This window comes from Ochotona curzoniae, unplaced genomic scaffold (assembly GCF_017591425.1).
Source record: "Ochotona curzoniae isolate NIBS_2020 unplaced genomic scaffold, NIBS_Ocur_1.0 contig_3190, whole genome shotgun sequence".
In the NCBI taxonomy this organism is placed as follows: Eukaryota; Metazoa; Chordata; class Mammalia; order Lagomorpha; family Ochotonidae; genus Ochotona; species Ochotona curzoniae.
The window spans coordinates 11898190-11921037 of record NW_024465751.1 but is presented as its reverse complement, the minus strand read 5'-3'; the positions used below and the strand labels follow the sequence as shown (position 1 = coordinate 11921037).

The 22848-nt window shown below is 39.6% G+C and overlaps 1 protein-coding gene across 1 annotated transcript in view; it reads left to right on the top strand.

Moving 5' to 3' along the window:
* The window catches only part of COL14A1 (collagen type XIV alpha 1 chain), a 197424-nt gene that overhangs the window by 43329 nt on the left and 131247 nt on the right, over window positions 1-22848 (top strand). The window contains exons 6-9 of the mRNA XM_040979368.1: window positions 13235-13390; window positions 14306-14425; window positions 15597-15761; window positions 20840-21001. Of these exons, the coding sequence (XP_040835302.1) occupies window positions 13235-13390; window positions 14306-14425; window positions 15597-15761; window positions 20840-21001 (603 nt within the window). The remainder of the gene's footprint in view (window positions 1-13234; window positions 13391-14305; window positions 14426-15596; window positions 15762-20839; window positions 21002-22848) is intronic.

Genomic DNA, 22848 nt, shown 5'->3' with positions numbered 1-22848 from the left:
GAATTAAAAATCTGTCACCTCGCACATGCCTTGTGGGCATACGGGCTTCTATTGGACAGCCCTTCAAACTTTTGCAGACAGCTGCCACGTTGAATTCCAGTCCTTGAAGAGCCAAAGAGGAGTGGGATAAATGTGTTTGCAGGATTGTGAGTTGCTGTGAAGGTTCACGGCTCTGAGGGACATCTGCAATGTTCTTGGGCTGTGGTACAAACTTTGGGCTTCACATTCCTGTGAGTTGTGTTATTCATCTCCAGTCAGATATAGGACAGATGAGTATGGCTTTGATTTCATGCTGTATTTAATCATAAATCTTGGTGATTTCTCCTCCCCTGAGAATATGATAAGAAATGAATTAATATGGACAGATCAACAAAGTTAAATAATGGTGAGTTTTGAGAAGTGCAGTTAATAATTTATGCTTAATTTGGCAGATAGGAAAAATCATCATAAAAAGTAATGTCCCTTTAAGCGCTATGTAGTTCAACCAATTAAGAGGATATTTGAGGTTCCTTTGCAATTAATTTTAGAAAGGGAAGCCCTTCCCTCCCTCCTTTGCTTCTTTTTTCCTTTCCCCTTCCTTCTCGCCGCCTCCTTCCCTCCCACCCGCCCTTGCTCATTCTCTCCTTCTCTGGCTTCCTCACAATATTTCTCTTCTGAGATAAGGATTTATGTAGCGTAACAGCTAAATAATTAAGATTTTGCTTACAGTCCTGGATTTCAATTCAGCTTTTCTAGTTCCTTTAAGTGTCAGTAGGAAAACTTCTTAGCCTCTCTGGTTAATGAATGGTTCTTTATGATGTGAGAATTCCTACCTTATGCAATTCATACAGGACTTAAATGGAAAGCTTACATGTAGAGGGAGATGTATTATTTAAAAAAATGGATCACATGATTATGCAGACTAAAGACTCAGGATTCTGAGAGAATTGGAGACCCAGGAGAACTAATAATGCAGTTTCAGTCCAAATCCTAAAGCTCAAAAAGCAGGAGAGTTGTGTAAGTTTCAGGTATAAAACTTGAAGACTTAAACCCTACACTGAGCTGATGCTCAGTTCCATTCTGGAGAGTGGATGAAGCTGCTGCTCCAGCTCAAGGCAGTCAGGCACACAGAATCTTTTCTTACTCATCTTTAAATTCCTTAAAATTTTACGTCTATGGAGTGAACAGATTTCATATATTTCATGAAACAGCTTGCACCCTAACCTGCCTTCATCTCCCACCCACCCTTCTCCTTCCTGACTTCTCCCCCCTGATTTTCATGATGGTGTATTTTCACCTCATTTCACAACCACAGGCTTAGCACCCTATGAGGCAAGAGACCAACATGTAGCAAGTAGAGGGAATAATGAGCCTACTATCTTATTATTGCTCAAGAGACTAGATAGAGGCTGTGAGCAGTAATCAAATCCCAAGATGCTGTCTCACCCATACAGATTGCCATTTCTGTACTCTGTGTATTAGTTTTCACAGATCAGGAAAAATGTGTATTTGTCTTGTGAGATTGGCCATTCCATTAAATGTGATGGTTTCCAGTTGGATTAATTTAGTTGTAAAAGACAAGTTTTCATTCTTTTTTTATGGATGAGTAGTATTTCATTGTGTATTTCAAGATCTTCTAGCCTCAACTCATCCTTTCTGTTCATTGTCTTTTTAAAAAAGGATGTATGTATTTTATTAGGAGGGAAGGTTTACAAAGAGAAGGAGGTACACACACACACACACACACACACACACACACACACACACACACGCATGCATGCACACATACGCAGAGAGGGAGAAAGGAGAGAGAGAGAATCTCCTTTGCCTTGGTTCACTTTCCAGGTAGCCTTATCAGCTGGGGCTGAACTGGCCTGAAACCAGGAACCTGGGGCTTCTTTTGAATTTCTCAAATGGGTGAAGGGCTATATTGCTGTTTTCTCAGGCAAATTAACAGAAAGCTGGATTAGTTGTGGAGCCCTTGGGACTCAAATCTGCACCCATATGAGATACCAGCATCACAGTTGAGGCTACCTACTAGGTGGTGCCAACCCCTCAGTTTGTCTTTAATTATTGTAGTGAACCCGTTGTGAAAAAGACATTTTGCCTTGTCCAGCCTGTTAAGACAAGTATCGTTCTTAAACTACCCAGACATATGTAGAATAATGTTTGGCCAGCTTTGTGAGCCATCATGACCCAATAAAGTTATTGTACAAACACACACACACACATGTACACAGAAATGAAAACCAGCCAACACATTATGTATTTGCTGAATAGGACATTCCATATGGAAAGATAAAAGGAGAGCCAGGAACAGAGAAGGTGGGAGTGTTATTTCTAGATATGGTGGTCACCTAGTTAGGTTGCTTGAAAAGGTATTTCTTGGCTAAAATGGGTTTGAATGAGGGTTAAACTCACTCTGATTAGTGTGAACTCTGAACACAAAAGCAAACAAAAACCACATCAGACATGAGCCCCTTATTCCAGTTCCACTAGATGAACTATGTTAGAGGTTTTATTACAGTGACTGACCTTGCTGCATTCATTAAAGACACCTGCACTAGCGTGTGATCGCCTGCTACGTGGGAAAAGGCATCTGGAGGCACACATATAGGCCAACCGACATAAGAGCCTGTGAGTCTGTTGCTGGTTCTCTGTGCAAATAGAGACAATAATGCTTTCTTATGGGAATACTGTGAGAATCAGAATGTGTCACTGTATTGAAAAGCCCTTTTAGAAAATATAAAATGATATTGGCTCTTAAAAAAAAACCCAAAACCCTCTAGGGACTATTAAACCTCGCAGATAGATGCCAGGATTCCATGGCAGGTTGTCAGGATTTGAGTCCTAGTTCCAACTAATGACTCCAGTTTCCTGCTAATGGTTTGGGAAGGTTGGTTCCTGCCACCCACACCACCAACCTGGATTGAGTTTCTGGTTCCTGGGTCTTACCCCAGCCATAATGGACGTTTGGGAAGTGAACCAATGGAGAAGAGCTCTGTCTCTCAAATAAGTCAGTGGTGTTGCTGGAGCCCATCTGTACTTAGTAACAGCAAGTTTCCAAAAATTTTACTGCTCTAGACTCCTAGGATTTTCTTTCACTCTTGGTTTGGAAACTTGAGTTTAACCTCACAGGCGACTTAAATGAAAAATCATTCTGTGACCACAGTTTTCCTTCAAATGTCTCGATGAATGAATGGCTTAGCTAGGTATTTTGCTACTGGCATAGAAGAAACTAATTCAAAGCCACCAAATGAATCCTAGAGCAGTTGTGGTGAAACCCTTGTGAGGTTTTCTGTCTGCGTGCTAAGACAGTGTGAGTAAAAGTAGTACACACCCCCTTGCATTCACGCTTGCCTCCAGCATTGAGCAAATATCAGGGAAGACAGGCATCGCTGATAGGATCTCCCTGGTTTTTAAATAACTGTTCTGTGCCTTCCCAGTGTGGAAGTGTGGTAGGGCAGGGGCAGAGACCACAGTTAATTGGGCCAGCATGGCTCCGTTCTGTAATATGCTGAGGGGGAGGTATCAGTTATTTGAGAAGGAATTCATTTTTCATAACACAATTCCACTACCTCACATTCATTGATATGAGAGGGTACTTAAAACGTTTCTAGAAAATGAAAAGAGAAATTTTAAAAAGATTTGAAAATCCATGCAGGCGAAGGATCTTCAAAAAGTGAATGTAAAAATGCATGTTATGAAAAAAAATCTATGAATGGGTTTTAAACTTGTTTTTCACCAGAGTGTACTTACATATTAATGCATTTTTTTCCCATGAGCTGTTTGAATGCCAAGAGGTAAGCAGGAACAAAGGGACTAAGATGTGAAAGCCTTCACATCTTATTCATGGTATAATGGTGGAGATATAAATGGAAGTGAATGTTTACACCCCAGATGATTAGGACAACAAATCATGTGCAAACGCAGAGGCAATGGAGTGGCAAGTAAGGAGTCCCATCTCAGTAACGGGGGAAGATTGACAAGGTCCGAGTAGTGTAACATGGTTTTGAAGAAGGCGTAGGAGTTTACCTGGCAGAAAATGCCTTCTGACAGTTCCTCTTTCGGCACATTCATTAACTATTGGTGAATGTCTTTCACCAAAGTACGTTGTGAACATCAGTGGATAAACCATAGTTTGACCTTTAATATTAATACCATTTGGACAAAAGCAATAATATGATTTCAAAGAAAAACTATCAATTTGGTAATATCTTATTAAAGTACCACACATCTCACACATGGTTACTTTTTGAAAAAAAAATTATGCCTTTATTGGAAGGGCAGGTTTACAGAGATAAGGAAAGATGGAAAAAATCCTCAAACCTCTGGTTCACTCCCCAAATGGCTGCAATGGCTGGAGCTAAGCCTATCTGAAGCCAGGAGTCAGGGGATTCCTTCAGGTTTCTCATGGGTACAGGAGCCCAAGGACTGGAGCCATATTCCTCCACTTTTCCAGGCCAGGAAGGAAGAGGAGCAGCTGGACTTGAACCAGTGCCCATGTGCGATACTGGCACTGCAAAGTAAGGGGTTAGCCTGTTGAGCCATTGTGCTGGCCCATTATATGATTGTTTTTATAAAGCACTTTTTAAAAATTGGAGTTTATTTTGTGACATCCTGCTTCTTACTGAGAATGTAGGCTGTCAGAAGGCAGGAACTTTATTCTGCTTCTGGGAGTGCTTGGTATACAGTAAGCACTAAATAGATGCATTTAGTAAGTGGATTCTGTTCATTCTGTTGCATACTGTCCAACTCATAAATACAAGTTTAGGGTTTTTTATGTTGTCAGTAACATTAAATGGATGTGAAATTGTCAGTAAAAGATTGCAGTTTACATGGAATGCTTCACTACCAAGTGCGTACTTTGGGCAGAAACAAAGTTCTCAATGAATAAAGGTATGTGTGTAGATAGCATACTGACTGTGGACACAGCAAGGACAAGCCCAGCGGAGATGTCACCTGGTAGTGGAGGCTTCTTTATCTGCCTTCTACGTCTCGAGTGTAAAGCGCTTCCCTTGAGTTAGTATAGGCGTGTGTTTAAGTGCCAAGACTATGGCAACTCCTAGGCTTCCCACTTCTTAGCTGTGTCACAATCTGGGCAAATCACAGAGCCCTTTCATGTCATCCTGTCTGCTAGCGGTGGGCCTGTCTCCCTGAATGAAGGCAGTAGAGAGGTGCGGAGGACAAACCTTTTAATACAGTGATGTTCTTAACTTCCAGATGGGCTGTGAAAAGGAATCTTTAGTTCTCGCAGGCTGCAGCCTCGTGTAGTTCACAAAGGTGTTGGACAGCATGTAATCTGTATCTCCTGGCATTGTGTAATCACTCCGTCTGATTTTGTTTAATGTCACAGTGTTATTGGCTGTGTGATACACATCACACACAATATACTTCTTCTGAATTGCATTCATTTGCTCGGAGTTGGATTTTAGAGAGGCCATGTGAAGTTGAGCAGAATTAAAATGCAGTTGAAGATGTCATTTTCTGCATCTCCTTGCTTGATTTATTTTTCAATGTATGTAAAAAGTTTTTCATTAGGATGTTGATTAAAGCACTGCTTACAGCAGTATAATCATCTGAAATATCCTAAATATCCAACATTTTCACATGCTTTAACCTTAAAAACAGTGTTGGAGACAAAAAGGGGACAAAATAAGCTTAATTAAGAAAATTAAAGAAAATTACAGATCCTATCCTTATTCTCATTTAATGCGGATTTAAATTATACTTGACGGATGGGCTTGGTACAGCATCCTCCTGAACTCAGGTGCATTTGAGTCGATTTTCTACCACTTAATCCTTTACCTCCCAGATTTGTTGCACACATACAACTGAAATACTGATTTTTTTTTCTTCTGGTTAGTGTTTCTTCATTTAAGAATAGTGGAGTAGATAATGTTGACTGCCAGTGGAAGTTATCTCTTAAAAGGCAGTAACAACTGTGATGATGCTTCATGCTGTGTATTTATTGCACTTACGCGTTGCAACTTCAAAGTGCTGCTTTGTCCAGGTAGTTGAACATCTCTGCTTCTGGCTCTGGTGATTCTGTTGACCAACATTACTCACTTTATAAATAGAAACTTCTGCTTACACCAAACCTTCTTGGGGCAGGACACACTGCCTTTGTGTATGCTACAATTGAAAACAGCCATGAGGGCTCAGTGCATTTGGGTGTATCTTTGAGCTAAAAATGAGGGCACTTGCAATAAAGACCATTTTCCTAGTTTTCAAGTGAACATATACTCCTCTTGAAAGAAAGCTCAGACTTTGAAATGCAAAACCAACGCAAGATTTAACTTCCTTTCGGAAGGGCATATTTCCTTCAACAGGGCATATTTCTGCTGACATATTTAATACATTAGAAAAAAGGATATGAATATTATTTTCAAATAAAACATGCTGAATGATAACTTGTATTTAAAGGGCTTGGTATTCACATTTATGGCAAAGCTGTTTTTCTAGATAATATTTTCTAAAGTTTTCATAGAATTTTTTCTTCCTTTAATTATCTATAAGGTATTCGTAAATATACAAACCTTTCTCCCTCTCCAAATTCAAGGGACATCTTGGCCATTTTGGTGTCTTTTGTTTCTTTCACCCCCCAGAATTACAACCTTCAATCCTAATTTCTGTATACTGCTTTGATTTTTTTTGTACATTGGTCATTTATAAAAAGTGTTTTTGTATTTTTGATTTTTACTTCTTGAAGATCTTGCTAAGTGTATGGGGCACTTTTGTTTTTTTGTTTTGTTTTATTTATTTATTTATTTTTATTGTTAATAACATTACATTATGTGATACAGTTTTATAGGTGCTTGGATTTCCCCTGCTCCTCCCACAACCCTTCCCCCATGTATGGGGCACTTTTGAATAAATGTGTTCATCAAATATTTCTACCCTTCAAATTTTACTATGTTGCTGATTCATTTGAATTCCTGTATTTCATTGCTGTACTTATTTTTACTCTTGTTTAGTATTTTGTTTTGTGTCAAAGCTACTCGTTCATTGTCATATGGACGGATGTTTGATTATTTCTGCCTTTTTGTTGTCATGAGTAGTGCTGTTTTTCAAGTTCTTTTATTGTCAACTTTTATATTTTATTTCTTTTTATTGTTTTATGATACAGTTCCATAGGCTCTGGGATTTCCCATTTCCCTCCCTAAGTTCTCTTCTCATAAATCACCAACTTTAATAAAAATTCCAACAATATGTTGCAAAGAATTTATAATAATTTGCATTTTGCCAGCAAGGTATGAGAAATCCTGAAAGTCTGTTTTCCCATGCTTGGTATTATTAGACTTTCTCCTTTTTATTATTTATAGTGTTTTGGTTGACTTTTGAGGGGACTGATGGATCACATGAAGTCATCAGGAATAACAGAAATCCTGCATGCTTTTTAACCAGTTTTCCTCAATGCTTACATTTTACAAAACTATTGATCAGTGTCTTCCTGGGATATTCATATTGATGTAATCTACTATTTTATTAATAATGCCAAACTTTTGCATGTACTTCTTTGAGTATTTGTGTCTAAATGTGTGAATACAGGGCATGCATCTGTCCAACTATGAACACAGCCGAGTCTTTACAGTTTGATCACATGTGTATGCTTGTGCGTTCAGAGTATCGGTGTATGCAGATTCCCCCCGATGATGCCCTGCTGTGGCTTTGAAGAACCGTGCTTCCTTTCTTCCTGCTTGCCCAGTTGGAATCCCCAGTCCTTGGCAGCCATAGTTCTCTCCTCAACCTCTTAAAAACAGTAAGAGAGGTATTAATTTTATTATTAAGTTACAATAGAGTAGATACACACTGTCTCAAAATACACGATACCTGTTGCAGATAATAAAAGACAAACTCACTGTTGGTTTGGCAGTGGGGAAATATGTGTGTGCCTGTTCTCTTTATAGGACTGCACATGAGTACATTTTTATGGAAATTATTTTTATGATATTAAAAAATTTGTAATGTTCATTGCAGAGGTGAGGAGATTGTGGGCCAATGCTTGAGATGGAGAGGGTCAGGGTAGATCGGGGCAGGGTCAGGAGAGTAATCACTCCCTGTTAGACTCTGTTAGTGCTGGGGAACAGAGGTTGGCTCTTTCTCTTAGGTTTGTTTATTATTATTGGAGAGTCAGATTTGCAGACAGATCTTCCATCTGCTGGTTCCATCTGCAATGGTCAGTGCTGAGTTAATCCGAATCCAGGAGCCAGGAGATTCTTCCTGATCCCCCATGAGGGTTCAGGGACCCAAGGCTTTGGGCTGTCCTCAACTGCTTTCTTAGGTCACAAGTAGAAATCTGGAAGGGAAATAAAGCAGCAGGGATATGAATTGGCACCCATATAGGATCCTGACACATGCAAGGTGAAGACTTTAGCCGCTAGTCTATTGTGCCGGGCTTCAGGGGTCATCACTTATGCCATCTCAGGGCATTTGTTGGAGTGCTATTACTTCAGTGGAAGATGGTTAAGATTGACATACTGATGGGGAGGTGCAGCCTACAGCTTTTAGGTTGCTACACAGTTGTTTAAATTCCTACCCTCAACCAGTGGATTCTTAAAGCTGGCTGGAATCTTCCCTTTCAGTGGGTGTGCTGGTGTCCCCAACATCATCATGATTTCTCTAGGATATTGTTGGCTTCCTTATCTACAGGCATAGGTGCTTTGTGTAGAACTTGGCCTGAAGTGTGGTGCCACTGCTGTGCTTTCCACCCTTGAAGAGGTGCTTGATGTCTTCTGTTGGATTGGGGAAGCCAATTGTCTTACGTTTCATGGGCTGGTTATGTCCTGCATCCTTTCTCTGAAGTCACCCCCAAAGTGGTCTTGCATCATGTTTTCTGTGGTCAGACCACATGCCTCTGACATATCCGTGAGCTCGAGGCTTCTGGTGGCACTCTTGCCATTCAGGATGTCCACTGCTGACCAGGTCACCCAGCTTGCCTGCCTTGCTACTACCAGCAATGTAAGAATGAATCAGTTTCTACTCATATTTACCAATTCTTGCTGTTTTAGTTTTTCTGATAACAGTATAGACCTGTCTCCTTGTGTTTAATTTTCATTTCCCTGGTGGCTCATGATGTTTGGATATGTTTTTGTGTTTTATTGGTCAGCTGTCTGTCTTCTTTGTTGAAAGATCTGTTTATATGTCTTGCTCATTTTCTAGTTTGATTTTTTTTATTACTATGAAGTTCTTTATATATTCTTTATATTAGCCTTTTGTTGGAGATACAGGTGATAAATATTTGTACTGGTTCATAGCTTGTCTTTTTATCTTCTTTATATGAGGTTTTGCACAGCAAAAATATTATTTTATGAGGTCCAGTTTATCAACTTTTCATTTTATGTTTAACATTTTCTTTTATGTCTTACTTTCTTTTTAAAAAATATAAATTTTTATTACAAAGTCAGATTTACAGAGTGGAGGAGAGACAGAGAGGAACATCTTCCATCTGATGATTCACTCCCCAAGTGAGTGCAACGGCTGGTGCTGTGCCGATCCAGAGCCAGGAGCCAGGAACTTCGTCCAGCTCTCCCACAAGGGTGCCCAAGGCTTTTGGGCTGTCCTTGACTGCTTTCCCAGGCCACTAGTAGGGAGCTGGATGGGAAGTGGAGCTGTCAGGATTAGAACCGATGTCCATATAGGATCCTGGCACGTTCAAGGTGAGGAATTTAGCCACGAGGCCATCGTGCCAGGCCCTGTTTTACTTTCAAAGATAGTTCTAGGAATGCTTTGTGCTAAATTTAAAAGATTTTATGCTGTTTTTCCTACATATTTGTTACTTCATGTTTTACATTAAGGTTCACTGTCCAGTTTTAATTTGCTTTGGTATGAAGTGTGAGGCTTCAGGGGAGGTGGTTTTGTTGTTCATGAATATCCAGTTTTCCCAGCATCATCTCTAACAATGCTTTTGTCTGAAATCAGTTGAGTATATTTTGTTTATCTTTGTGGTTTCTGTCATTTTTATTGATGTGTATCTGTTCAGCCCTCTAAAATGCCACACAATAGTACTACTAATGCTGTTTGGTATTCTAAATATTTGGTACAAAGATTCTGGTTTTAGTTATTTCAGAATTTGCATTTTTTCACTAGTTTTAGAATAAGCATATATCTGGGCCTGACACAAATGCGGAATTTGCTAACCCTCCCCTTGCAAGCACCAGGATCCCATATAGGCACCAGTTTACATTCTGGCTGCTTCACTTGCTATCCAGCTCTCTGCTTATGGCCTGGGCAAGTAGTGGAGGATGGTCCAAAGCCTTGATATCTTGCACCTGTGTGGAAGACCCGGCAAGGCACCTGGCTTCAGGTCAGCTTGGCTCCAGCCATTGTGGCCATTTGGAAAGTGAACCAGCGAATGGAAGATCTTTGTCTTTTCTTCTCTCTACAAATTCCTTTCCAATAAAATAAATCTTTTTTTAAAGATTTATTTATTTTTATTGAAAAGTCAGATATACGGAGAGGAGGATAGACAGGGAGGGAGATCTTCCATCCGATGATTCACTCCCCAAGTGAGCGCAACGGCCGGTGCTGTGCTGATCTAGAGCCAGGAGCAAGGATCAATTCTGGGTCTCCCATGTGGGTGTAGGGTCTCAAGGCTTTGGGCTGTCTTTGACTGCTTTCCAAGGCCACTAGCAGGGAGCTGGATGGGAAGCGGAGCTGCCCGGATTAGAACTGGCACCCATATGGGATCCTGGCGCATTTCAAGGTAAGAACTTTAGCCTCTAGGCCACCACGCCGGGCCCAACATAAATAAATCTTAAAGAAAGAATAAACATGTACCTAAGCAAAAAGCCTACTCAGGATTATATGGGGAAGATAACAAACCTATTGATCAAATTGGTAATAATTAACAATCTCATGTTGAGTCTTGCAGTCCATGATTAGAGCACACTTCTCTATTTAAATTCTTCATTGCTCTTATACAATTTGTGATTTTTAGTACAATGATCATGTATATGCATTTATATTTTAAGAATGCCTATGTATTTCATTGTGTTGAATAGCATTAGACTTATTAATTTTGGCCAGTTGAATGAATATAAATTCTGTGTTCTGTGACCTTGGTTTTTATTTCTGCATACACTAATTTAAATATTTCCTCATTAATTTATTAGCCATATGTATCATCTGTCCTCTAATGGGTTTACTCATGATATTTTATATATTCATTCAGCATTAATTGCTTCATTTTTTAAATATTATATATGTTTTCTCCCAGTTGTCACTTAATCTTGATTTTCTTTAAGGTATTTTTTAATGAGTTACTGTTCAAATTGTAGTTTTCAGCCTTTAAATTTAGTTAATTTATGTTATATTTACACATTAGAATTTATATCCCCAAGTCATTTATTATCTAAATGAACTTAATAAATACTATTTTTGCTAGAAATCATTTTTTTTAAAAAATGCTGGTTCCATTACCCCTTTAAAGTATTCCCTAAGATCCCTTCTTTGTTGTTTCCAAACTAAAAAGTAAAATAATATTTCCAGTAGCTTTGGCAGAGGGCAAAAGGAAAAAAAAACACCTAGTCTCCATCTGAGGGTCACTTTTCTCCATGAAAACCGAAGGAGAAAGTATAATCAGACTTTGATTTTCCTTGGTCATGTCCAAAAACCATAATAATTTCTTTACCATGACTCCTTGCACTGTTTTGTTTTGGAGTTTTCCTTAGTGTTACAGTAGGGCTGATTGCAAAATTCCAAGCTAATGGCTTGGTGTTTGGTTCTTAAAGAGGAATTTGGTGCCAAAAACGTAATGTGCAGATATATAATTAAGAGACATTGTTTAGCATTCCCAATGAGGACTGTACTATCTCATTGGCAAATGTGTTTTTCTCCATCTGGTGAAAGAATCTAGGTATAACCTCATATATTTTTGTCTGGAAAAATAAAACCAAGATTGTTTAAGCAAATCTGGTAAGTTATGTAGAGAGGCACATTATATTAAACGGCCTGTGTAAACCACAACAGTACAAACATCTTAAGTTCTAAACGTATTTGATTTATGAGCATGTCTGTATTTTGGTTTTCATTATATAAATAATACTCCCAATATTTTGTATTTTCCTATTAGTAGTAAAAATCAAGCTAGGGGTTTTTGGGTCTGCAAGAAATTAAAGTAGATGCCAGAAACATACACATGCCCCTATGGTCTCTAGTCGCAGGATCAAAATTCAACAAATTGACAGCCCTGTGCAAGTACAAGGTAGAATATAAAACAGTGTAACTGAAGACATTAGAAAACCTGTGGCACTTCGAAAGACTCTTTTACTTCTCTAAGAATATTCAATTTTCACACATTGATTTCTGCTATTCTGGTACTCATGAAGGGGTTCTATGTGACTAGAGCTGGTGGATCGGGCATGCTCCCCGCTTTGAGAGGAGAGGAGCTAACCACTTGCCCTCAGCATCCCCCAGCATCAGTGCATGTGGGTGCATCGTTGGTGAAGTTTATTTGACACAGCTGCAACCACTGAGGCCCTTCTCTCTTGAGTCTTAATTATAGGGAAAATCATCTGGGGGTGGTGGCGTGGGAACGTAGGCAGGGATCCCAGACCCTACATAATTGTACCATAAAATTAAAATTTCTTTTGAAAAAAGTCAGTTACTGAAATGACCCTTAGTGCAAATATCATACTATCACATGGACAGAAGACACAAATGGTTTTTGAACATGGGAAGACCCTTGAAGACTCTCCATGGTCTCCTTTCAAACACCTCTGCCACTTGAGCACAGGTCTGTGTAGTTCTGTTAGGTAAAACACGTGGCCCTGATTTGTCCTTGAATTTGAGAAGCCTGTTTCTCTTCTGCTATCAGTTCCTGTAGCGTGGGCTTATCACTGCAGGAGAGCCGCCTCTCTGCCTCCTTGGCCAGCTGCCCATCTAGGCTGCCTGACCCACACCGGCTTTGCTGAGACCTTTCCTGGAAAGAATCTGCAGGTTGCAGTCGCATGCGGATGCTTTTGGATAGACACTGCTTTGTAAAACACGCAGAGGGCTGATTTGCCAGGATGGTGTGAACCTGCCAGTATTTTTGCTAACTGTTTCCAGAGCTCTGACTTTGCTGCCAGCGATTACTACAGTTTTTTTTTCCTAGCGAAAATGCATTTAAGGGAAAGGTTAGAAAAAGTTGGATGTATTAATGGCAACTTTATTGTATTCTTAGCACTAAGTTTTCTGAAAGATGCAAAAATAGCTTCACTCTCTCAAACCTTCCAGCTGTAACACATGGGCTTTACTGGTTTGTGCTTCGCAGAAGTGAAATTTGTCTGTGAGTCTCCAGCTATTGCTGACATTGTAATCCTGGTTGATGGTTCGTGGAGTATTGGAAGATTCAACTTCAGACTGGTTCGGCTTTTCTTGGAAAACCTGGTGACAGCGTTCAATGTGGGCTCAGAGAAGACACGAGTCGGTACATCCTCTTTTACTAGCAGGGACAGTCAGCTGTGAATATAAACTAGCTGCAAAGCTTCTGAAGGCTTTTCCAAACTTTTACAAAGTGACTTTCAGAAGTATTAATCAATTATGCTGATGCTCTCCAAAGTCCATGTCTGAATTAAAAAAAAAAAAATCCCCATTGGCCTTTGTTATGACACTGGCATCCAATTAATTATTGAATACACTTAATTTTCTGAAAAGCAAAATATTCTTTGTTGATAAAAATAGTACAGTATTTAAAGTTATAAATTAAGGATTTGTCAGAGAGTACTTCTTAAAAAAAGGAACAACTGGGTCCAGGAAAATCTTGAACTACAGAAATCGAAAATTGGAAATAGTTTTATAGTTCAGGATACTCTTTGCCAAATTAATACAAGCCAAGTCAAAACGCAAAAAGAAGTTTTAAATCTTTGGCCAGTATTATGAAAAATAAATAATATGCTTTTATTATATAAAGTCTCTTAGTTTAGCTCTTAAATAACTGCCGAGGAAAAGAATTTCTGTGAAAATAAAAAAATAGCAAACAAACCTAGGCTTTTTATCTGCAGACATCATTAAGACTTTAATTTGATGCCAAGTACCCAATTGGGTGCTCACTTCTAGAACAGTTTAGGACATGTAAACAGGGTGAAGTCTCCTGGGCAATGTACATGACCTTCTAATTGCATTGTCATATGGTTTTTGAAGCCTTCCAATAATGCGTTCTCCTTACCCTCAGAGAGACACAATCTGACTTCGTTAATTGATGTCAGAAGATCTTTTTGTAAGAACATGGCTAGGTCACAAACAAATATTAGGGTCCCTTCATCATTCTTGTTTCTTTCCCAAGCCCATTAAGTCTTTGAGGAATTGCTCATTTGTGGTGAGATTTCTTATTGATCTTATCCAGGTCTTGCACAGTACAGCGGAGACCCTCGGATAGAATGGCACTTGAACGCCTTCAGTACAAAAGATGAGGTGATTGAAGCGGTCCGAAACCTGCCCTACAAGGGAGGAAACACCCTCACAGGTATATTTGCACAGTGTACATTTTTAGCAACACAAGCTTGTTCAACAATAGTTGTGTATTTCTTTCTTTCCCATTTTTAAAGAGTGATCATATTAATTTGTAACCAAACTAGTGTCTCAAATTCTTAGGGGGCACTTTTCCTAACTTGAGCATTGAGAGTTCAACAGCTGGTATCTCATTTCTTCTGTGGTATGAATCTAACACCCCTGGAAGACGCGGTTGGCCTAGGCCATGCAGGAGTCCGTGGGGCCAACCGCCTTAGTCACTGTCTAAACTTGGTCAGTGCGTTTACCTTCCTCGCTTTTCCTTTCCGGCCAATCTGCCATGGAAATGAAAATAATTTTTTGCCTTATTTTCATAAAAATATTTTCTTTGCCCTTTTTTGTAATTACTTATTATCATGAAAATATGGATGTTGGACTCACCATGATTTTTTTTTATGAAACTAAGGATATTTTTACATAGAATTATCCATGGCATAGTCCTAAGGAGCCTGTACAGATTTTAAACTTGACACAGATTGTTTATTGCCTTCTGTAGGTAACGATATAGATGCTCAGCTCAAACAATATAGTCTTACAGACTTCCGGTGAACCACTGAGATCTTGAAAAATGATTTGCCATGTTGATGTGATCTATTGAATTTTTGTTAACACAGAGAAAAGGTCGTTAAATGCAAATGCATATCTTCTAACAGTACTGCAACATTTCTTATGTTTTGTGGTGAAAAGCATCACAGTCAAAACGCAGGAATATAATTATAATTCTTCCACTATTAGGAGAGAAAGAGGTGGGGTTGGGGGAGAGAGGGAGAGAGAAGGAGAGAGATGAAAAATTTTGGGGACAGTAATTCCTTGGATGGGGAATTATTCTTGCTTGATTTGTAAGTAGAAAGATTTAGATTTTCATGTACGTAAAATCTATTATCATCTGTTGGACATGAATCCAGTGTTCATTATGAATGTTAGTTTCAGTAATGATGCATTAATTAGTTGTATTCTGATGGATTTTTATCAAACGCAAGGTCATTATAGAAATAAAGATTCTCATCTAATAAAAATTCTTGTAGTTCAGTAAGTTACCCATCTTGTGGTTTCATTTTACAGGGTTAGAAGGTTTTTTTTTATTAGAGATGGTTGGTTAATGTTTATTTTTCCTTGTTTTATCCTAGGACTTGCTTTGAACTACATTTTTGAAAATAGCTTCAAACCACAAGCAGGATCAAGGACTGGAGTCCCCAAAATTGGAATTTTAATCACAGATGGAAAATCCCAAGATGATATTATTCCACCATCCAGAAACCTTCGTGATTCTGGAGTAGAGCTGTTTGCTATAGGCACGTATTCTTTTTTTAAAAATTATTTATTTACTTATTTTTATTTCGCTTGCTCCCTCTCTATAATCCCTCCCCCCACTGAATTCCCCTGTGTTATTACCATGGCATAGCTCTTCATAAACAGTCACATGTTCATCATTGCGTGCATGGACAATGGTAGGGAGTCCAGCCTCCCATTGTCAAGATACAGCTAATAGTTTCACTGGGAGTCTGACTTGGATCTGGAAATAGAGATTAGACATGTATTCTTTATGACCCTATTTCAGTCGTGTAGAGCCACAGATAACACAGTTGCTAACAGTGTATCTCAGTGACTAGTTAGAACTGAGCATCCTCTGTGTCCCGACACTGCAGCCGGGGTTGTGATCGGAGCCTAGCTTCATCAGGTTAACATGTAAAAGGAGTGATGCTAACTGTGCGTTCACATGCGTAACTGTGTTTACATATGTAACTGCATTTACATGTATTACTGTGTGTAACATATATAACTGTTTACCATTTAATGAGTCATGGCGTTTTTTCCCTTAGCCTCACTATATAGCTACATATTTTCTGATCATACAGGAGTAAAGCAACTTAGTATTTTCAAGGAATTAGGGACTTGAAGGTGTTTAAAAAAATGACAGAATTCTAGATATGTATTTTATTTATTTGACACCAACTCTGTAAGCTATCATTCTTTTTGTTCCTTTGTTCTATTTTATTTGTGATTTTATGGTACACTTCCATAGGCTCTGGGATTTCCCCTACACACTCCTCATATTCCCTTTTCCCAACCTATTTAAACTATCATTCTTGTGGATAAAGATATATAAGTAGGTATATAACACACACTAGAATAAATGTAAAATATTGATATCATGCAACTTTGCTCTTAGGTAAATTTTTATATTTTCTTAAGGAATAGGAAAACCTTCTGCTTGGTGAGAGATAAACAGAATGTCAGGAAACAAATCTGATTCCCATAGAACACTAAAACATGGTCCGTTTTCATTGTTGTGTGTATTTCATTATTTTATTTGCTCTCAGTCTTTAGTCCCTTACATGCATTTCTTTCTGTAATTTATCGATAATGGTGTGCAGTCCTGTGCTTGTAAACTGCCGATGAGACACTTGATCCGTCAGGAGAATGCGCTGTCATTGTTGGAATCACATGCCACGTGGCAGGCACGTGCTGGGTACCTATAGGAAAAGCACAGATTCCGAGGTCCTGCTCCTGTCCTCTGAAATCGGAACATCCAAGGAGAAGGGCCCTGGGAATCTGGAATGCCCAGCTCTGTACTCAGGGCTGAGAGCTGCTGGTAAACCTACGGGAAGCCCTTACTGTGTGTTCTTCCATCTCTTTCTCCTTATTCTCACAGCTTCTCTGAGCAGTTCATGTTCATTACCTGCCAGGTTTCCAATGAGTATTCAACAATTCCAGTTGTTGAATAGAGAGTTTATGAGCCAATTATGAACTAAAGAATTCATGAACTAATATTGTCCTTAATATTAAATTTTAAAATGTTTCTAATTCAGACCTGCAAGTGGCATATATTGCTAGTCAAATTTATTATGTTATATAGTTATTACTGAGACATGTGTCATAGAGCAGAAAACAAAGAAATGCAGGGTGAAAAATGATGTTCTGTTCACACTTTGGTGAATTATCATCTTGTTAATTGTGTGTGTGTGTGTGGTGGGGAGGTCCATATGGCATCTTGCTGATGTGCAGGAGCCTGCTCGTAACAGATGGCCAGGGCCAAGTTTGCACATTTCTTCCCACGTCTGTGTCCTTGACCTCACATTGGTAGTTTAAAATGTCAGAGTGGGTTATATATACTAAAAATAAATTGGCAAACACTACAAATCAAAGCTGAAAGCTGACGGATAAATATTTGCCATGTTTACCAGAAGACCCCTGGAATCTAAATATACAGTAAACTAAATGATTTTAACCATATGCTCACTTCACTGTTGAATCAGCTCCTCCCGAGGAACTCATTCACGTTGGCTTGGTTTCAGCATTTGTTACCCTGCGGTTTAACAGCACATCTTTCAGAGCTACCAATGGGAGATTGCTCGGAACACTCCTCGTTTTGCTACTCTCTATGTGCTCTGCAGGAGGCATTGTCCAACTGTATGTTTATTTACTGTGTGCCAAGCATTGCGTTGGGCAGAAGGATGCAAAGATGAGTAAGGCAAAATCCTTCAAAGTGGTGGTGTTTGTTTCCATGCAGTTGCAACAGCTAAACCGTTTTTTTTTGGAAGGAAAAGAATAGGAGTAATGGGAGAAGAGGGAATGAGAGAAAGATGGGGAGAGGGAGGCAGGGAGAGATAGGCAGAGATGGAGGGAGGGAGGGAGAGAGAGAGAGAGAGATTGAGGTTGATTTGGGACTGTGTTTCCTAGAATACTGTCACAGGAGTGAGAGCCGTGAAGGAGCAGGGACATGGAGGTCTTTGCCACAGCATGCCCTCAGTGTTAACTTGCTTCAGATGTGCGCTTTAGATGCCAGTGTGTGTCCTTCAGGCAAGAAGCAACGGATTTTGTTATTTTTATTTTTAATTCAAAAAGGAAATCTCTGTAGAAAGCTTAAGTGACTGGAGAGATTAACTTGTATGTTTCCCCTCCTTTCTCTGCTCTTTTTAATAATGAATGGATTGAAACAAAAGTTTAAGTGAATCCTTTGAGAAATGGTTTGGCTTTTTCTCCGGAAGTAACCTGCCAAATTAGCCACGTTTATTATCTTATACCTTTCTAAAGCAAACATTTGAAAGACAACTGATGCTGTGTTACTCAGTAAGTTGAGGGCGGAAGTTAAGTTAATTGGCTTTTAAGAAGTGATTCCTATGGCCCCAGGCAATCTCTCTCCCGTCTATAATACCTCTTTTTTATACCCTCAGATGATTGAAATGAAACAATTTTTGTTAAATCCTCCTTGTTTGCTCGGGCTTGGAAAAGGGAAATCTACTTTGCCTTTGGCCTCCCTTTTGTAATCTGACTTCATTGGTAAATATTGACACGTTTTTAATGTACAGTGTTGGAAGAGGCAACCGGATGTAGGGTCATCACGGCTACACACCGAGTGACTGGCCATTCTTGAGCCAGTTTATTAACCTCTCTGCAAGTTTACTCCTCTGTAAAGTGGCAGAAACAATAGTGTCAGGCTCGTAGTGTTGGCCACGAGGATGAAATGTATGTAAAATGTATGTAGAATTCTTACTGCAGTGCTTGGAGCCTGCGAAGCTGTTGGCACCCGTGGTTGGCGGTTTGCTCTGCTTCTTGCTCTATTTCGGACACCCAGCACGACGCATGAGCTGTAGCAATGGAATTTCTTAGGTGCTGTGCAAGGGCAGGGCCTCCTTACATGCGTTGAAATTGAGGTGCTTGTTTGACAAAAACTGTATTTCAATATGTTAAATTTTTTTCCTAAACTTTCTTTGGATTAATGGTATAAGGTGTGTGTGTGTGTGTGTGTGTGTGTGTGTGTGTGTGTGAATGTCTTGCTTCTCTCAATTTAAGTAAGTTCATCTGATAGAAACGCAAAGCTGAGTTGTTGATAGAGCACTTATTATGATGGCTTCTGAGATGTTCATTGAAATACTTAGCTTTATCAAGTCATCCTCCTGTCAAGATGTACAGAGAAAAATGAGTGTTTAATTTTTACAGGTATGTTCATTTTTATTTGAATGGAAGATTTATGGAAAGAAAGATCCTCCATCCAGTGGCTCATTCCCCAAACACTTGCAAGGGCTGGAGCTGTGCCAGTCCGAAGCCGGTTACAGGGTCCCAAGGCTTTGGGCTGTCTTGTACTGCTTTCCCAGGCCACTGGCAGGGAGCTGGAAGGAAAGTGGAGCACTTGGAATATGAACCTGCATCCACATGGGATCCTGGCACATGCAAGGCAAGGACCCAGCCACTAGGCTACTGTGCCAGACCCAGTATTTAATCTTTTAAAGATGATTTCTGAAGCCAACTTAAAAAAAAAAAGATTTATTTATTTTTACTGCAGTCAGATACACAGAAAGGAGGAAAGACAGAAAGGAAGACCTTCTGTCCATTGATTCACAGCACAAGTGGTCACAACTTGCTGGAACTGAGCCAATCTGAAATCAGGAGCCAGGTGCCCTTCTGGGTCTCCCACATGAGATCAGGGTCCCAAGGCTTTGGACTGTCCTCAACTGCTTTCCCAGGCCACAAACAGGGAGTTCTGGGATTAGAACCGGTGCCCATATGGGATTCTGGCATGTGCAAGGCGAGGACTTTAGCTTGTAGGCTACTGCACCGGGCCCTGAAGCAGTTGGGGTATTTGGCAATTGCCTAAGACTGTTTGGAGACAGCTCTGTTCTGTATCAGATGACTTGGGTTTGAGCCCCAGCTTTGGTTCTGATCAAAGCTTCCTGCCTAATGCTCCCTCTGGGAGGCAGCAGTCAATGGCAAAGGGCTTGGATCCCTGCTGCCCACATGGCAGACATGGACGTGCTCCTAGTTCTTCGGGTTGGCGTGAGCCTGCTCCTGCTGTCGTGGGTAGTGAGGGGAGTAAATCAGCAGAGGGAAGGTCTCTGGTTGCTTGTTGCTGCCTCTCTTCCCTACAGTTCAATAAAAATGTGAACAACCTTGCTCCAAGCAATCTGATTTGAAACGCATCTCTTTCAATTAGCAGGTGCGTTTGACCAACTCCTAGACTGACGTGTCTGTCGGCGGGAGAGAGGGCAACTGAGCCAGCCTCAGAGCTGGGAGGCCCAAGTGCCAGTGATCCGGATGCTGGCCCACAGTGTCTTGGGCATTGTTCCTGCTGCATATTCTGGATGTTTTCTTTTTGGTCTATTTTATATTTATTTGCTTAATTTGTTAAAATCAGAACTGTTGTTATGTAATAGAAGACTTGACTGTAATGTTCATTTCATTGATGTATTTCATATATGTCTTTCTAAAATAAAATTTCATTGTGTATATTTGAAATCCGCATTGGAAGTCTAGGCAGGCAGCAGAAGCTTGGGGTGCAGCAGAAACCGGGTGGGTTGGGTCCAGCCCCCCGCAGCTGCTGTTCCTGGCGAGGTGTGAGTGTGACCATCCTGCTTGTGCTTTTCAACGCCAGGGGTGAAAAACGCGGATGTGAACGAACTGCAGGAGATCGCGTCTGAACCGGACAGCACGCACGTGTACAACGTGGCGGAATTCGACCTCATGCACACGGTGGTGGAGAGCCTCACGAGGACCGTGTGCTCCAGGGTGGAAGAACAGGACCGAGAAATCAAAGGTACACGTGTGGCAGGCAGCCCCCTGCTGGCTGTGGCTCCATCATGGGATGTTCTTACTGCTTTGCGCCATGCCTTTCTGAAGCTTCCTTTTTCTCTTAAGATCTGAGTCCTCCAAGTGGAAAAAGGAGTTCATTGGCAGACATTTTTTGGGGTGAGAGGTGGATTCTTGAAATGGTGTTACTTCAGTAGAATTACATGTAGGCCATTATTCTTAAAATTTTATTTAATTTTGTGATGTATTTATATGCAGTTGTAAGAAATAATTGAGAGCCAGTATGCTCTAACTAGATTTACTAGATGTTGCCTGTACAGTAATATCTTGCAAAACTGTGTCACAATACTGTGAGCAGGACTCTGAACTTGCCGAAGCCAAGATATGGAACACTTCCATCATACAAAAACCCCTCACCATTCCTGATATTCCTGCTTCACCTTCTCCCTAAAACTCGGAAGTCACTAATCTGCTTTCCATCTTGTTTAAAATATGAGAATGGAATTATATTACTTTTAGTGATTGGCTTTTTTATGCAAGATAAATTTCCTGGAGATGCGTTTGAAGTCTTCCATGTGTCATGTTCCATGGTGTGGGTGTGACACAACTTGTTCAACCACTCACTCATAGAAGTGCATCCCTGTTCTTTCGGATTTTGGGCAATTATACGTAAAGCTGCTGTGAGTTCTTACATGAACAAACATTCTTATTACCCTGGAATAATAATGCCCAGGATTACAGTGCTTGGATCATATCCTCGTCACGTGTTTAATTTGGTTTTCAGTAAGAAACTGCCAAATTATTTCCCAGCGAGGTTATGACATTATGTATTCCTACTAATAATGTTGTGAACAATTCTGTTTCCATCTGTTGCCGTCATTTGTTGGCATTCAGGTGTGTTGGTTTTTGTTTTAGTCGTTTTGATTGATATGGTTAGATATCATTTTGAGGTTTTTAACTTTTTTAACATTGTGTCTTCAATTTTTCACTTCATGCGTGATGGATTACGTTGATAGTTTTTCACATGCTGCTTTTATATCTGTAGATCCTGTTGCGTGAAATTTCCGCTCATGTCTTTTCTTCATATTTGTGTGTTTTCTTGTCAAGTATTAGGCATAATGTGTGAGTTTAGTTCTGGTTTTCTGTTTTGTTTTATCAGGCCTGTGTATCTGGTTTTCTTCTGGTATAATGCCACTTTGATTTATTGTGACTTCATAGGAAATCTTGAAATTGGGTAGACTTGAGTTCTCTCATTTGATTGTTGTTTTTAGATTGATTTTGCTCTTCTAGTTCCCTTCCTTTTTTGGTAAATGTTAGAAAAAAATCCTTATTTTCAGAAAATAAGAATTTGTTGGACTTTAGTAGGGATTGCATTAAATAGAGTGTGAAATATACAGTTGAAGAAAACTGAGTTTTACCATGCTGATTTGCCCAGTCCATGAACACAGTGGATCTCTCTGCTGATTTAGATCCTTATTTGATTTTTCATCAGCATTTTAAAGTTCTCATGATACAACTCTTATGCAAGTTTTATGAATTCATACTTACTTAATTTTATTTTGAAATATTTTCATTGTGTTATATTTTAATTGCAGTACATATATGTTCATTGCTTGTGTACTGTGATTTTACCTAAACTCACTGCTTAAACTAGCAATTTAAGATTTTGTTTGTAGAAAATCACATCATATGCGAATAGGATGGCTTTCTTCATTGCTGTTTAATCTCTGTGCCTTATATTCCTTGTTTTGCTGATCTCATAGTATAAGATTTCTAGCACATACTGAATAAAACTGCGTAAAATGAATATTGTTGCCTTACGCTCCATTGTGGGGAAAAACTTCTGCTTTACGA